Genomic DNA, 14,531 nt, shown 5'->3' with positions numbered 1-14,531 from the left:
GAAACACCTCAACCAACAATTTAATTCATTCAGTGGTTCCAGGATTGGCTCTAATGTTGAGGAGACACTAAACCCCTAAATTTAAACCACTAAATTCCTTTTACCTTCTTTCTGATATTTAACTGATGCTCTTATCCAGAGCATCTCACAGAAGTGCTTCACTGTTCACTCAGAAAGTGTCTCTGTCCAGTGTGAATAGACTACCTCTAAGCTTACATACCAGCAAATACAAAAGTCAGTACTGGTACCTATACGGAAATGATACACAGTAGTTTATTCCACCAGCTTGGATGCAGGACATCTTACAAATAAGCAGCTCTGGGAGGTTATTCTGACGTCCTGCAAAGACATTCAGGCAGCAACTCTCCAAAATCTCAAAAATGTTCAATGGAAGTAAGAATTTTGAAGATTACATTAGATTAGATTGGATTACATACAACTTTATTGTCATTACACATGTACATGTACTCATCAACAAAATGCACTAACCAAAAGTGCAATAAGCAACAAGTGCAGAATGTACAATAAATACAATATATACAGAATACAGGCAGATATATGGATCAATATACATGTGAATATATTAGAGAGGGACTGTAAACATAATATAGTCAAGTCAAGAGGCTTTATTGTCATTTGAACTATATACAGAGTACACAGTGAAACCAAACAACGCTCCTGCCGGACCACGGTGCTACACAACACAGTGCAGACAGACAGCGCAACACAACACAGTGCAGACAGACAGCGCAACTCAACACAGTGCAGACAGACAGCGCAACACAACACAGTGCAGACAGACAGCGCAACTCAACACAGTGCAGACAGACAGCGCATCTCAACACAGTGCAGACAGACAGCGCAACACAACACAGTGCAGACAGACAGCGCAACACAACACAGTGCAGACAGACAGCGCAACACAACACAGTGCAGACAGACAGCGCAACACAACACAGTGCAGACAGACAGCGCAACACAACATAGTGCAGACAGACAGCGCAACACAACACAGTGCAGACAGACAGCGCATCTCAACACAGTGCAGACAGACAATGCAACACAACACAGTGCAGACAGACAGCGCAACTCAACACAGTGCAGACAGACAGCGCAACTCAACACAGTGCAGACAGACAGCGCAACACAACACAGTGCAGACAGACAGCGCAACTCAACACAGTGCAGACAGACAGCGCATCTCAACACAGTGCAGACAGACAATGCAACACAACACAGTGCAGACAGACAGCGCAACTCAACACAGTGCAGACAGACAATGCAACACAACACAGTGCAGACAGACAGCGCAACTCAACACAGTGCAGACAGACAGCGCAACTCAACACAGTGCAGACAGACAACACAGTGCAGACAGACAGGGCAACACAACACAGTGCAGACAGACAGCGCAACTCAACACAGTGCAGACAGACAGCGCAACACAACACAGTGCAGACAGACAGCGCAACACAACACAGTGCAGACAGACAGCGCAACACAACACAGTGCAGACAGACAGCGCAACTCAACACAGTGCAGACAGACAGCGCTACACAACACAGTGCAGACAGACAGCGCTACACAACACAGTGCAGACAGACAGCGCATCTCAACACAGTGCAGACAGACAGCGCAACTCAACACAGTGCAGACAGACAACACAGTGCAGACAGACAGCGCAACACAACACAGTGCAGACAGACAGCGCAACTCAACACAGTGCAGACAGACAGCGCAACACAACACAGTGCAGACAGACAGCGCAACACAACACAGTGCAGACAGACAGCGCAACTCAACACAGTGCAGACAGACAGCGCAACACAACACAGTGCAGACAGCGCAACTCAACACAGTGCAGACAGACAGCGCAACACAACACAGTGCAGACAGACAGCGCAACTCAACACAGTGCAGACAGACAGCGCAACACAACACAGTGCAGACAGACAGCGCAACACAACACAGTGCAGACAGACAGCGCTACACAACACAGTGCAGACAGACAGCGCAACTCAACACAGTGCAGACAGACAGCGCAGCACAGTGCAGACGGACAGCGCAGCACAGTGCAGACGGACAGCGCAACACAACACAGTGCAGACAGACAGCGCAGCACAGTGCAGACGGACAGCGCAACACAACACAGTGCAGACAGACAGCGCAGCACAGTGCAGACGGACAGCGCAACACAACACAGTGCAGACAGACAGCGCAACACAACACAGTGCAGACAGACAGCGCAGCACAGTGCAGACGGACAGCGCAACACAACACAGTGCAGACAGACAGCGCAGCACAGTGCAGACGGACAGTGCAAGTGCAGACAGACAGCGCAACGCAGTGCAGACAGGATACAATAAACAAATCAGACAGACTGAGCTTTGACTGAGCTTGTAGGGCAAATAGAATGTGCATACTATGTTACTGTGGAGGATCAGCCAGAAAACAGTAGGTTGTGTAGAGTGTGTTAGTGCGGTACTCCAGCAGCTACTTCTAATGGAATAATGCAAAGTGCTATTATAATATACACTTCATGTACAATGTAAAAACAAATTATACAGTAAATATCGCCAATAACCAGAATATAAGTGTGTAAGGATTAACGGTGGACAGAGTTCAGTAAGGAGACAGCGCTGAGGAAAAATCTGTTTCTTAATCTGCTAGTCCTGGTGCACAGGCTCCTGAACCGCCTGCCAGAGGGCAAAGGGGCAAAAAGACTTTGAGCTGGGTGGAGGTCAGACATGTCCAAGATGTTTCTGATTTCAAGAATTGTTGTTTGCATTAAATGTGACTCTTAATTCTGCAAATTAAACAAATCACCATCTCCAGTTCTTTACAACCTATAAAATGTTTCAAATAAACTGAATAATTTGGATTTTATTTAGTACTGTGTTATGTTATTATTGGGAGGTTTGTTCAATAAAATTGGATTTATACTGATGATGATGACTTGAATATTATACTAACTGTCATTTGCATCAACCATTTAGAAAATCTGACAAAAAATATAATTTGCATAATAATAACCTTTGTAATGTGATGTGATATTAAAGCTCAGTTCCACTGCTCCACAGATCAGTGCTTGGCATTAGACATGGTGCCTATATGTTCAATATTTGGCAATATTTCTCTACAGGAACGAGATAAGCTGTGTGTGTGTGTGTGTGTGTGTGAACTTGCACATCTGTGTCAGCAATAGGTGCAATTCAAAGTAGCTTAATGCATTTATTAGGAGGCGTGTCCACAAACATTTGGACATGGGTACAGATGGTCATGGAGATGACTTCTCCTAACTGCATGGAAGTGAACGGACTGCTGTGGTCTACAGGCTGTACAATGGTGAACGACCAATGTGTAGACTGCTCGTAGGTACTACTATCCAATCGCAGTGCGGGAGGCGGAGCTATCGGAATACGGGTGCGTTAAAGCTAACGCTGACCACGTGATTCCACTGCGATGCTCTCTTCAGCCCAGGGAGTGGCGCTACTGAGCTTCCCACAACCAAAATAAGGTGAAGAAGGAGGACTCTGAGCTGATCAGCTCTTCTCCAGGTTCTCCAGCTTTTCCAGGGCTTCCAGCGTTACTGGAGTGGGTGGAGCAGGTGGAGCTGCTGTGTAGAAGAAAGGTAGATGTTCAGCACGTGTTCACATTGTTTACAGTGGAACAGGGTTCTCTGGACTGTCTGTAGCTAGGGACCACCTTCCTGACCCCCACTGATGTATATGTAAAGAACACAGTCCAGCTGTTCTGATGTTTAAAAGGCTCAGCATTGATTGGAGCTCAAGCTCTTCTCCAGTGCTGTTCGGTCTCTCCTGAGCTGCTAACCGTGTCCACACTCACTGTTGGAGGAGACTGTTGGTCAGATCAGAGTGATCTGTAAACAGATTCAGGTCATGGTTTGTTCATCATCTGAAGAACCTGGCAGAACATTGATGCACTGAAGTGCTTGTGGTGAGGCTCTACAGCAGGACAGCACTGATCTACTCCACCTACAGAACAGGAGGGTTCTGACTGTGGAACTCTGTACTATGTAAGAAATATATATATTAAACATAAGACAGTGCAGCTTGGTGTTACCAAAGCTTAGTGATTGCTAGGGTGTCCCTAGCTGGCTGTGATGGTGTCCCAGGTGTTTGCTAGAGAGTTACCAAATGGTTGTTGTGGTCACCCATGTGGTTGTCTGGGTGTAACTGGTGTATTTGCATCATTGTGATATAAGAAGTAAAATCAGTTCCTATATGGAAACTGTTCTATTGTGGTTGCTATAATGTTGCTAAGTGTTTGATTTGGTATCACATGTGTTTATGATACTGTTGCAAAGGGGTTGCTATGCTGTCCCTGTTGGTTGCTACAGTTTTGCTAAGTGGTTGCTTGATGGTTGCTAAGGTGTGGCTAATACTCAAAGGTATTTTGGGGATGTTTTGCTGCTTCTGGCTCTGAAAGCCTTGTGCACTGTGCACATAAATCTGAAATCTGAAGACTACCAAAGAATTATGGAGTTCAATGAAGGGCCCTGTGTCAAAAAGCTGAGGCCAGTCAAGGAAATTACCCAAAGCCTAATTTCTACTTAAGACAAAGTGCTATAGCGGTTGGAAGTGGCAGGAATTAGTCCAGATCTAAATTCTATTGAACATGTGGAGAAATCCTAAAATAGCAGTTGGAAGAAGTCACCATTCAGATCTGAGAGACCTGGAGCTGCTGGCAATGGAAGAGTGGTCCAGAATTCTAGGAGAGAGGTGTTTGAAACCTCAATTACTAATTAAGTAATTGTTATTTGTAATTGAATCAGTGTTCTGTGAGGCATGGGGCATTTTCTGAAAGAAGTACGGGAGTGTAAATATTTTTGGACATACCTGTAAATAAAAGCAGGTGGCGTGGAATCAAGCAGAAAATGAATAGAGAGTGTTTTGTGCAGATGACAACCAGATGTAACAGACAATTTCAGCAGAAGTGTCCTGTAGTAGCATGTAGAGTAGAGTGTAAGTTCAGGTGTGCAGTGATGGTTATAATACCTGTGATCAGACTATGATAGATTGGAAAGGATAAAGATAAACATCTTGACATTCAGGGCCAGTAGTGTGTTCAGTAATCTTACCGCCTCAGGAAAGAAGCTGCATCTGCAGAGGATTCTGATTGGCTGTATCACCGCCTGGAATAAGAACCACACCAGTCTTGAGCAGAAAGCTCCACAGTGGGTGGTGCTTATCACAGGCCTTCTGGATTTATACACCAGCCACTGTCTGAACAAGACTGGGAGTATTCTAAAGCAGCAGAGGTATAGAAGCATGGTGTCCAGAACCAGCCGGGTTCCAAGACAGCTTCTTCCCCCAGGCTATTAGGCTGCTGAACAGCCAGTAACACAATCAGTGCCAGTCCACAGTCTGTCTCAAACTCCTCTTACTTGTCTCATCACACAGTGCCAATACATTAACCACACCTTCACCCATATCAAATGCCTATATATAAAAAGTAATGTAAACATCTGCACATTGAACAGTTTATATACTAGTACCTTGTCTATTTTAAACAGTGTGATAACATGTATAGTCTGTGTTAATGTGTGTAATGAGTGTTTATTCTCATTTTTCTGTTTTTTAAAAGTTGTTTAACTACTATAAGGGACTATGCACCTTAATTTTTCACTTGCACACCTGCATTAATGTGATGACAATAATCCTGATTTGTAACCCTATTGTTTCCCCAGTTATTTCCCATTGTGCTTCCTTTTTTTTCCTTCTTTCTTCAGAACTCATTGACCAGTGGGAGGTTATCCCCCTGCACAGTCTAAATTTACCTCCACAAACTCATTAGGACATCCTTTAGCAGAACTACTGCTGACAGCAATAAGATGTGAAAATATGGCATCCAGAAAAAGCTCCAGAACTCAGCAGAAGTCAATGCAGAAAGCGAAGACTGACATGACCAGCTCTCACAGCTGCTCAGAGTGTGGGAAGAGTTTCACACGGATGCGTAATATTCATGTACACCAATGCATTCACACAGGAGAGAAACCATATGACTGCTCAGAGTGTGGTAAGAGTTTTAGACATAGAAATTACTTATTAAGACACCAGCGCATTCACACAGGAGAAAAGCCACATGGCTGTTCGGTATGTGGGAAGAGTTTTAGACATGGAAGTAGTTTAAAAAGACACCAGCGCATTCATACAGGAGAGAAGCCGTACGAGTGCTCAGAGTGTGGGAAAAGATTTAATCAATGGAGTTCCCTCCAGAAACACCAGCTCATTCACTCAGGACAGAAACTCCATAATTGCTCATACTGTGAAAAGAGTTTTAGGCAAGAAGCTTCTCTCCGAAAACACCACCGCACTCACACTGGAGAGAAGCCATTTTACTGCTCAGAGTGTGGGAAAAACTTTACAGACTCACGTAATCTCCAGATACACCAACGCATTCACACAGGAGAGAGGCCGTATCACTGCTCAGAGTGTGGAAAGAGTTTTACACGATTGCGTAGTCTTCAGATACACCAACGCATTCATACAGGAGAGAAGCCTTATAACTGCTCAGAGTGTGGGAAGAGTTTTAGCAGTGGAAGCAGCTTAATAACACACCAGCGCATTCACACTGGAAAGAAGCCGTACGAGTGCTCAGAGTGTGGGAAGAGATTTAAATATCAGTGTAATCTCCGAAACCACCAGGTCATTCACTCAACACAGAAGCTCTATAATTGCTCATACTGTGAGAAGAGTTTTAGTCAAATGGCTTATCTCCAAAAACACCAGCGCATTCACACTGGAGAGAAGCTGTATTACTGCTCAGAGTGTGACAAGAAATGTACAACACTAGGTGCCCTGAAAGCACACCAACGTGTTCACACAGGGGAGAAGCCGTTTCACTGCTCCGAGTGTGGGAAGAATTTTACGTGGGGCAGTACCCTCGAAAGACACCAGCGCATTCACACCGGAGAGAAGCCGTATCACTGCTCTGTGTGTGGGAAAAACTTTAGAGGAATAAGTGACCTGACAATCCACAAACGTATTCATACAGAGTTAAAGCCCTTTCGCTGCTCAGAGTGTGGGAAGAGTTTTAGATGGGGCTATTCTCTCAAAGAACACCAAGGCATTCACACCGGAGAGAAGCCGTTTAACTGCTCAGTGTGCGGGAGGAGTTTTAGACTGAGTGGTAATCTCAGAAGACATCAGCGAACTCATAGTGGAGAGAAGCCAAACAAGTGCTCAGAGCTGTCTGCCCTCCAGACCAACGCAACCACAGCGGAGCCACTTGCCGTTCAACGTTCGGCCACGCCAGAGAACTGCACGCTCCACTCGTCACCTGAGAAGATTGATCCTTTATATTGATGTGGTAAATATTATTAATATGTCTTATTTATATGTTCTTTTGAAATCTTGGTGAAGATGCAGAAATTGTTTTCTTATGATAACACTTTTCTGAACATCATGTTTGTGCAGTTGTTGCTGTTTAGGAGAAAGGTACGCCACAGCTATAAAAAGTTGGAGCTTTGGCAGTGGCAGAAGATAAACCCTGGGCATGTAAGAAGTTTGGAGAGGCCATGAAATAGAACTGGGGAGCCTGGTTCAAGGAGGTTCTTAAAAACCCTCTAAAAATACTACGAACAAGAGAGAGGACCACTGTTGAAACTGTGCTCAGTAAGGATGGTGAAGCTGGGGATGTTGTCAAGTGCCAGAAACAACACTTTGAGGAGCTCCTAAAATCGAGGGAAATGCCTTCTGTCCAGGAAGTTGGACTGGAGGCTGTCTGGTTGTCCAAATCCGTTCCTCTGACTGAAATCATGGAGATAGTTGGAAAGCTCCATGGTGGCAATGCAATGGGAGTGAATGAGATTTGACCAGAGTTGCTGAAGGCTCTGAATGCTGGGGGAATGTCTTGGTAACATGCCTGTGTAATGTTGCATGGACCTCTGGAACAGTACCTCTGAAATGGGAAACTGGGGTGGTGGTCTCTATTTTCAGTTTGTTTCCAGTCCTGTTTGTGATTATTCATCACCTGGATGGCATGACAGAGGCAGGAGGGCTTCTTATGTAAATATGTTTACATACATTTATGAGTGTTTATTGATTAGTAGTAATTAATATATATTCTAGGAGTTAGGGTGTGCAGGATTGCTGGTTTGCTTAGTTAGGAAATGTGGAAATGTTCTGGAAATGTGTTGCAGGTGAGGTCCTTCAGTTTGGTCACAAGTTAGGGTGACTTTTGGGAACAGAACCCACCACACTGACAGAAAAGACATTGTGGAAGCAGTTATTTTTTAAGGGTAGACACAGAGCCTGGATCTGTGAATTTTGTAGGAGAATTGCTGAGAGCATTTGATTGCATTTAGCAACAAAAGCATTAGTAAGGTCAGGATGTTGGATGATCACCACCCCACCTCATCCCCAGCTCATCCCAAAAGTACTGGATGGAGCTCCATCAATCCTTCCAGAGAACAGTTGTCCAGATACACAGTACAGTGTATCAGTCGAGTGCACTGGCCTCATCACACCTCAGTCACACTGTACCCACCAAAGACTTCTCCTCACCACATCTGAATTCACACCAGATACTCCTCACGTTCTCTACAGAATCACAGTGGAACACCTGAATTTTGGAAATCTGAACAACTTATCCAGTGTCTTTATGTAAATAGTAATGTCAACATTTCAGATATACATTAACCTATATATTTTAAACAGTGCAAAAATTTGACCAATTTCTTTCACGGTACAAAAGGAAGAACCGTGCTTTCCATGGCAAAATTACCTTCATGCATGACATACTGCAAACAATACCTCTGTCATTGGCTGCTATAGACATAAAAAGAGAAACTCATGGTGCGGCCACCATCCTCCTCTGACCTCAACTGCAGGACTAATAAAGGACTATTTTATCTTATCTTATCTTAACCCTGTGGAAAATTATACAGTATCCCCAAGCAAAAGATATGATATGAGGGTGGGAGGCAGTTCACATTAAAACAGCAGCTCTGGGAGGCTGTTCTGACACCCTGCAAAAAAATTCAAGCAAAAACTTAAAGAAACTTAAAGTTCAATGAATGGAAGAATTGTATATGTGAAGGAAGAGATCCTTTATTAAGATGGTTTTGATAGAAAAAGCGTATGATTGCAGTAAATTAAAAAAACAAAAAATACTATTATAATTGAGAGGTTTGTTCAATACAATTCGATTTATACTCTAATGCATGATGACTTGAATATTATACTATATAGTCATTGCATTGACTAGAAAATCAGAGGAAAAAATAATTTGCATAATAATTTGGATCACGGTGTAAAGTGTGTGTGTATAGTGTAAGTTAATGTATGTATATATATATATATATTCTTTATTTTTATTTTGAATGTATTTGTGTTTTTACTACACTGTGAGGGCCTGTGTACTGTAAACCTTTTTTACTCACTTTTACACCTGTGTAATGTGATGTGACAATAAACCCACTGCTCCACAGCTCAATGCTTGACATTAGGCAGCATGGTGTCTAGGTATAGGTTCATGATTATCTGCTCCAGAGAGTCCTATTCTATTGGCAATACTTCTCTACAGGAACTAGACAAGCTGTGTGTGAACTTGCACATCTGTGTCAGCAATGGGTGCAATTCAAAATAGCTCAATGCATTCATTAGAAGGGGTGTCCACAAACATTTGGACATGGGTACAGATGGTCAGGGAGATGACTTCTCCTAACTGCATGGAAGTGGACGGACTGCTGTGGTCTACAGGCTGTACAATGGTGAACGACGTGTCTCCTGGCCAATCGGTGGACTGCTTGTAAGAACTACTATCCAATCGCAGTGCAGGAGGCGGGGCTGTCGGGATACGGGTGTGTTGAAGCCAACGCTGACCACGTGGTTCTATTTTGATGCCCTCTTCAGCCCGAAGTGTGGCGCTATTGAGCTTCCCCAACCAAAATAAGTTGAAGAAGAAGACTCTTCCAGGTTCTCCAGCTTTTCCGGGGTTACCAGCGTTACTGGAGTGGGTGGAGCAGGTGGAGCTGCTGTGCAGAAGAGAGGTAGCTGTTCAGCACGTGTTCACATTGTTTACAGAGTGGGTTTTATTGATCATTAGAACATGAGGGGTGGGCAGTATGGTGCTGCTTTATTGAATGGGGCCAAATGTGATCATGATAGTTCTGAGCATGTTGTGTCTGAAGGACAGTGCCTGATTGCACAGCTTAAGAGGTTCTCATTTCTAGGCAGTTGCTCAGGTGTCTCACAGGTGGTTGGTTGGTATGGTGTAGCTAGGTGTTTGTTATGGTCTGCCAGTTGGTTGCTGTGCTGTCCCAGGTGATTACTGTAATGTTGGAAAGTGGTTGCAATGGTTTGTTAAGGGGTTTGCTTTGTGGTTGTTGTGTTGTTGCTACCCCCTACTGTCCTACTGTGGATGTTTGAAGGTGTTTTGGGGTTGTTTAGCTGCTTCTGGCACCTTCATGGTCTAATGGAGTCTAAAGACAACAAAACAATTTTGGAGTGCAGTGTAGGACCCAGTTTCAGAAAGTTGAGTCTCCATCAGAGGTCCTACTTTTCATTTAAGACACAGCTCTAAGGACTTGGACACCAGAAATCTGAAAAAAGGCTGTTGGGCACCCTTCAGATCTGAGGACCTGGAGCTGCTGGCAAAAAAAAGAGTGGTCCAGAATTCCAGTAGAGAGGAGTAAGTCAGTCAGGATTACAGGAAATGACTGATTTCAGTTATTGTTTATGAAGTGTGTGCTACTGAATATTAAGTTGAGAGTGCCAGATTTGACCGGAGAAAACAAAAGAAATAAACTAATGAAATAAATAATAAATAAATAATACCTGCATGGAAAAACTGTATAAATGATCTGGGAAATGTGGGGAATGGGTGCCAATATTTTTACTAACAGCTGAGTCACACTTACCAAGGACTTTTCTCCCCACTCACACTGTCACACTACAGAATTTGGAATGATAACATCTTATCTAACGCCTATATGCAAATAGTAATGTGAACATTTTGAAACTGTGCAATAATACATACATACATAATACATATAGTGTAAGTTGATGCTTATGTACATATTTTGTATTGTTTTACCATTTAATTGAACTATGCAGTTTTTACTCACCTTTAAACCTGTTGTTGTGATGTGATTTGATTTTGTTTTGATCTTGTTTCCAAGGTGTTTACAATTGTACTGATCATGTCTTTTTTTTCCTCTAGGAATGAATGACCAGTTGAAAGTCTTCTCTTGCTCCTAGAGTCCAGTTTCCTGTACAGGCTAAATTGACATCCATAAACATATAAGGCTATGCCGTAATCAAGAATGCTGTGGAAAATGTAAAAATACATTTCTTCTCCAGGAGAAGACCTAGAAAAACTCTGTAGTTAACCTTCAAACATCTTACATTTACATACATCTTCCAAATCACCACAGAAAGCACAAAGGCAGATATGACCAGCACCCTCAGATGCTCAGACTGTGGGAAGAATTTTACACGATTGTATAATCTCCAGTTACACCAGCACATTCACACAGGGGAGAGGCCGTATCACTGCTTAGCGTGTGGGAAGAGTTTTAAACATGGAAGTCACTTAATAACACACCAGCGAATTCATACAGGAGAGAAGCCACATGTCTGCTCAGAGTGTGGGAAAAGTTTTAGACATGGGAGTACCTTAATAAACCATCAGCGCATTCATACAGGAGAGAAGCCGTACAAGTGCTCAGACTGTGAGAAGAGATTTGGTCAACGGAGTTCCCTACAGAAACATCAGCTCCTTCACTCAGTACAGAAACAGAATTGTTCATACTGTGGCAAGAGTTTTAGTCATGAAGCTCATCTTCAAAGACACCAGCGCATTCACACTGGAGAGGAACTGTATTACTGCTCAGAGTGTGGGAAGGGTTTTACAGACTTGCGTAATCTTCAGATACACCAGCGCATCCACACAGGAGGGAAGCCGTATCACTGCTCAGAGTGTGGGAAGAGTTTTATAGAAGTGCATAATCTACAGGTACACCAGTGCGTTTACACAAGAAAAAGGCCATATCACTGCTCAGAATGTGGGAAGAGTTTTAGCAGTGGAAGTAGCTTAATAACACACCAGCGCATTCACACTGGAGAGAAGCCTCATGAGTGCTTTCATTGTGGGAAACGTTTCAGACATGGGAGTACCTTGAAAAAACACCAGCGGATTCACACTGGAGAGAAGCCGTACAAGTGCTCAGACTGTGAGAAGAGATTTAGTCAACAGAGTACCCTTCAGAAACACCAGCTCCTTCACTGAGCACAGAAACTCCATAATTGTTCATACTGTGGCAAGAGTTTAGCCAAGAAGCTCATCTCCAAAAACACCAGCGCATTCACACTGGAGAGAAACTGTATTACTGCTCAGAGTGTGTGAAAAACTTTAGAGGAATAAGTGACCTGACAATCCACAAGCACATTCATACAGAGTTAAAGCCCTTTCGCTGCTCAAAGTGTGGGAAGAGTTTTAGATGAGGCTATTCCCTCAAAGAACACCAAGGCATTCACACCAGAGAGAAGCCGTTTAACTGCTCAGTGTGTGGGAGGAGTTTTAGGCTGAGTGGTAATCTCAGAAGACATCAGCAAACTCAGACAAACAAGTGCTCAGAGCTGTCTGCCCCCCAGACCAACACAACAACCGTGGAGCCACTTTCAGCCAAGCCACGGAACACCATGCTCCACTTATCCACCTGTGAAGACTGATACCTACATTCTTTACAGTTTCATCATAGATCTAATCTTCATTCCCAGTGATATAACTTCTTCTGATCACACCTGTATAGTATTAGGCTCTATTTATTTTATTCAGTTTTCATTACTGTAGTAGGTGTGATTGAATGTATGTGATGGTTCCCTGTAATGGACTTGCTTTCCAGACAAATATTCTGGGTAAACTTGACCGTGACCCTCAACAGGCACTTCTGCATATCCAGTAGTTTTTTCCTCCTGCTTTTATTTGTTTTGCTATTTGGTGATGACCAGATGAGTCTTGGTTCCTGTAAAGGTTTCTTCCTGTCTGTCTAAAGGACTTGTACAGGTACTTCTACAGGTCCTGTAGCTGTTTGCTTGTTCACTAGAGACTTCTGCTGCCTTGTGACATCTGTTGAGAGTGTGGAAATTCAGTTCTACAAAGACTTCATAAGCACATGAGTGCAGTAAGGCTACAACACAATGCATGTCAAATGAAACAAATCTGTTGTGATATAAGGAATGCTGTAAAATAAAAACACTCCCTTTGGAATGTGTGGAATCACAGATTGTAAACACTTTTCATAGCAGCTGAGGGTCTTTCAGTTCTTGTTTGTAGGGTTTTTGTCTGTTCATCCTTGCAAAATGTGTCTACTTCAAAATGTTTTGCCGTTCAATAAAATCCATTCTTCTCCCTACCAGTGAAATGTTCCTCGTGTCACTGACTGCAAGACAAGCCCAAAGTATGATCCATCAATGCGTTACAGTTGGAGAGGTGTTATTTTTTTATGAAATTCTGCAACCTTGTTTCTACATATCTTTGATCATTGTGTCCAAAATGTTCTGTTTTATCTTTTTCAGTTTCCAAAATGCATCAGCCTTGTTTAGATATTACTCTAAAAACATCTGAATTCTAAATGTTTGGAGGAAAGGGTTTCTTCTGATGACTCAGATAGGGACACTGTCCAAAGTGTGCTCAGTAAAGGCTTTAAACTGTCTGGAAGGAACAATTTAAGAAACTCCTAAACCAGAGGAACATGCCTTCTGTCCAGGAGGTGGGGCTGGAGGCTACCAGCAAGTCCAGATCCATTTCTCTGGCCAAAGTCACTGAGCTCCACCGTATCAAAGCCCTGGGAGTGGATCAGACTGGCCCGGAGTTTCTGAAGGACATTGGGCTACTGTCTTGACATACCCACATAATATCGCATTTCTGAACTGAGCAGACCTGCGTTCCTACATACCCTTAATTTGCCTTAAAAACGTTATCACTACAAATCAATACACCCTCAATGACAATGAATAAAAAAAATGCAAATCAATCAAGGTAAATCAAACCACAGTCACTAAAAAACTAAACCTTACGATGCAGCAGTTTGGGCATTACTATGGAAATACAGTCGTGGTGTGAAGTTTACATACACTCTTAAAGGACCTGAAGACCAGGAAATATTAAAAACAAACGAATGAGAGAACATTGTGGAGCACAAGTTTTAATTATTTTTGGAGAAGGGGTTCTAAAATCCAACATAGGGTAAAACTATACACACAGGGCCAAAATTCTGTATACAGCATTTAATATACATACGCTAATTCAGGACCTCAGGAGCAGTGCCTCTGGACTGGGTAACTAGGGTGGAGGTACTGGACAGGTGAATCTATCTGATAGTTAAACCCCAGATTCAGGATGAGCAATGTGGATTTTCTCTTATTGTCTTGTAATTGATGGTGTATTGATTTCTAGTGATAACGTTTTTAAGGCAAATTAAGGGCATATAGGAACGCAGGTCTGCTCAGTTCAGAAATGTACATCCTTTTAAGATAAGATAGTCCTTTATTAGTCCCGCAGTG

At 43.0% G+C, this 14,531-nt stretch overlaps 2 protein-coding genes across 2 annotated transcripts; both read left to right on the top strand.

Annotated features, from left to right (window-relative positions):
- Window positions 1–3,561: 3,561 nt before the first annotated feature.
- On the top strand, window positions 3,562–9,424 carry LOC140555883 (uncharacterized). The gene is made up of 3 exons (XM_072679221.1): window positions 3,562–3,631; window positions 5,753–7,332; window positions 7,440–9,424. Exon 2 carries the CDS (start codon window positions 5,865–5,867, stop codon window positions 7,326–7,328), a length of 1,464 nt encoding a protein of 487 aa, XP_072535322.1. The 5' UTR covers window positions 3,562–3,631; window positions 5,753–5,864; the 3' UTR covers window positions 7,329–7,332; window positions 7,440–9,424.
- A 479-nt stretch (window positions 9,425–9,903) lies between these two features.
- On the top strand, window positions 9,904–13,381 carry LOC140555892 (uncharacterized). The gene is made up of 2 exons (XM_072679230.1): window positions 9,904–10,015; window positions 11,188–13,381. Exon 2 carries the CDS (start codon window positions 11,419–11,421, stop codon window positions 12,253–12,255), a length of 837 nt encoding a protein of 278 aa, XP_072535331.1. The 5' UTR covers window positions 9,904–10,015; window positions 11,188–11,418; the 3' UTR covers window positions 12,256–13,381.
- The last annotated feature ends 1,150 nt before the right edge of the window (window positions 13,382–14,531 follow it).

The sequence above is a fragment of the Salminus brasiliensis genome, chromosome 5 (assembly GCF_030463535.1).
Source record: "Salminus brasiliensis chromosome 5, fSalBra1.hap2, whole genome shotgun sequence".
Lineage (NCBI taxonomy): Eukaryota > Metazoa > Chordata > Actinopteri > Characiformes > Bryconidae > Salminus > Salminus brasiliensis.
This window is presented reverse-complemented; position numbering and strand designations above follow the sequence as displayed.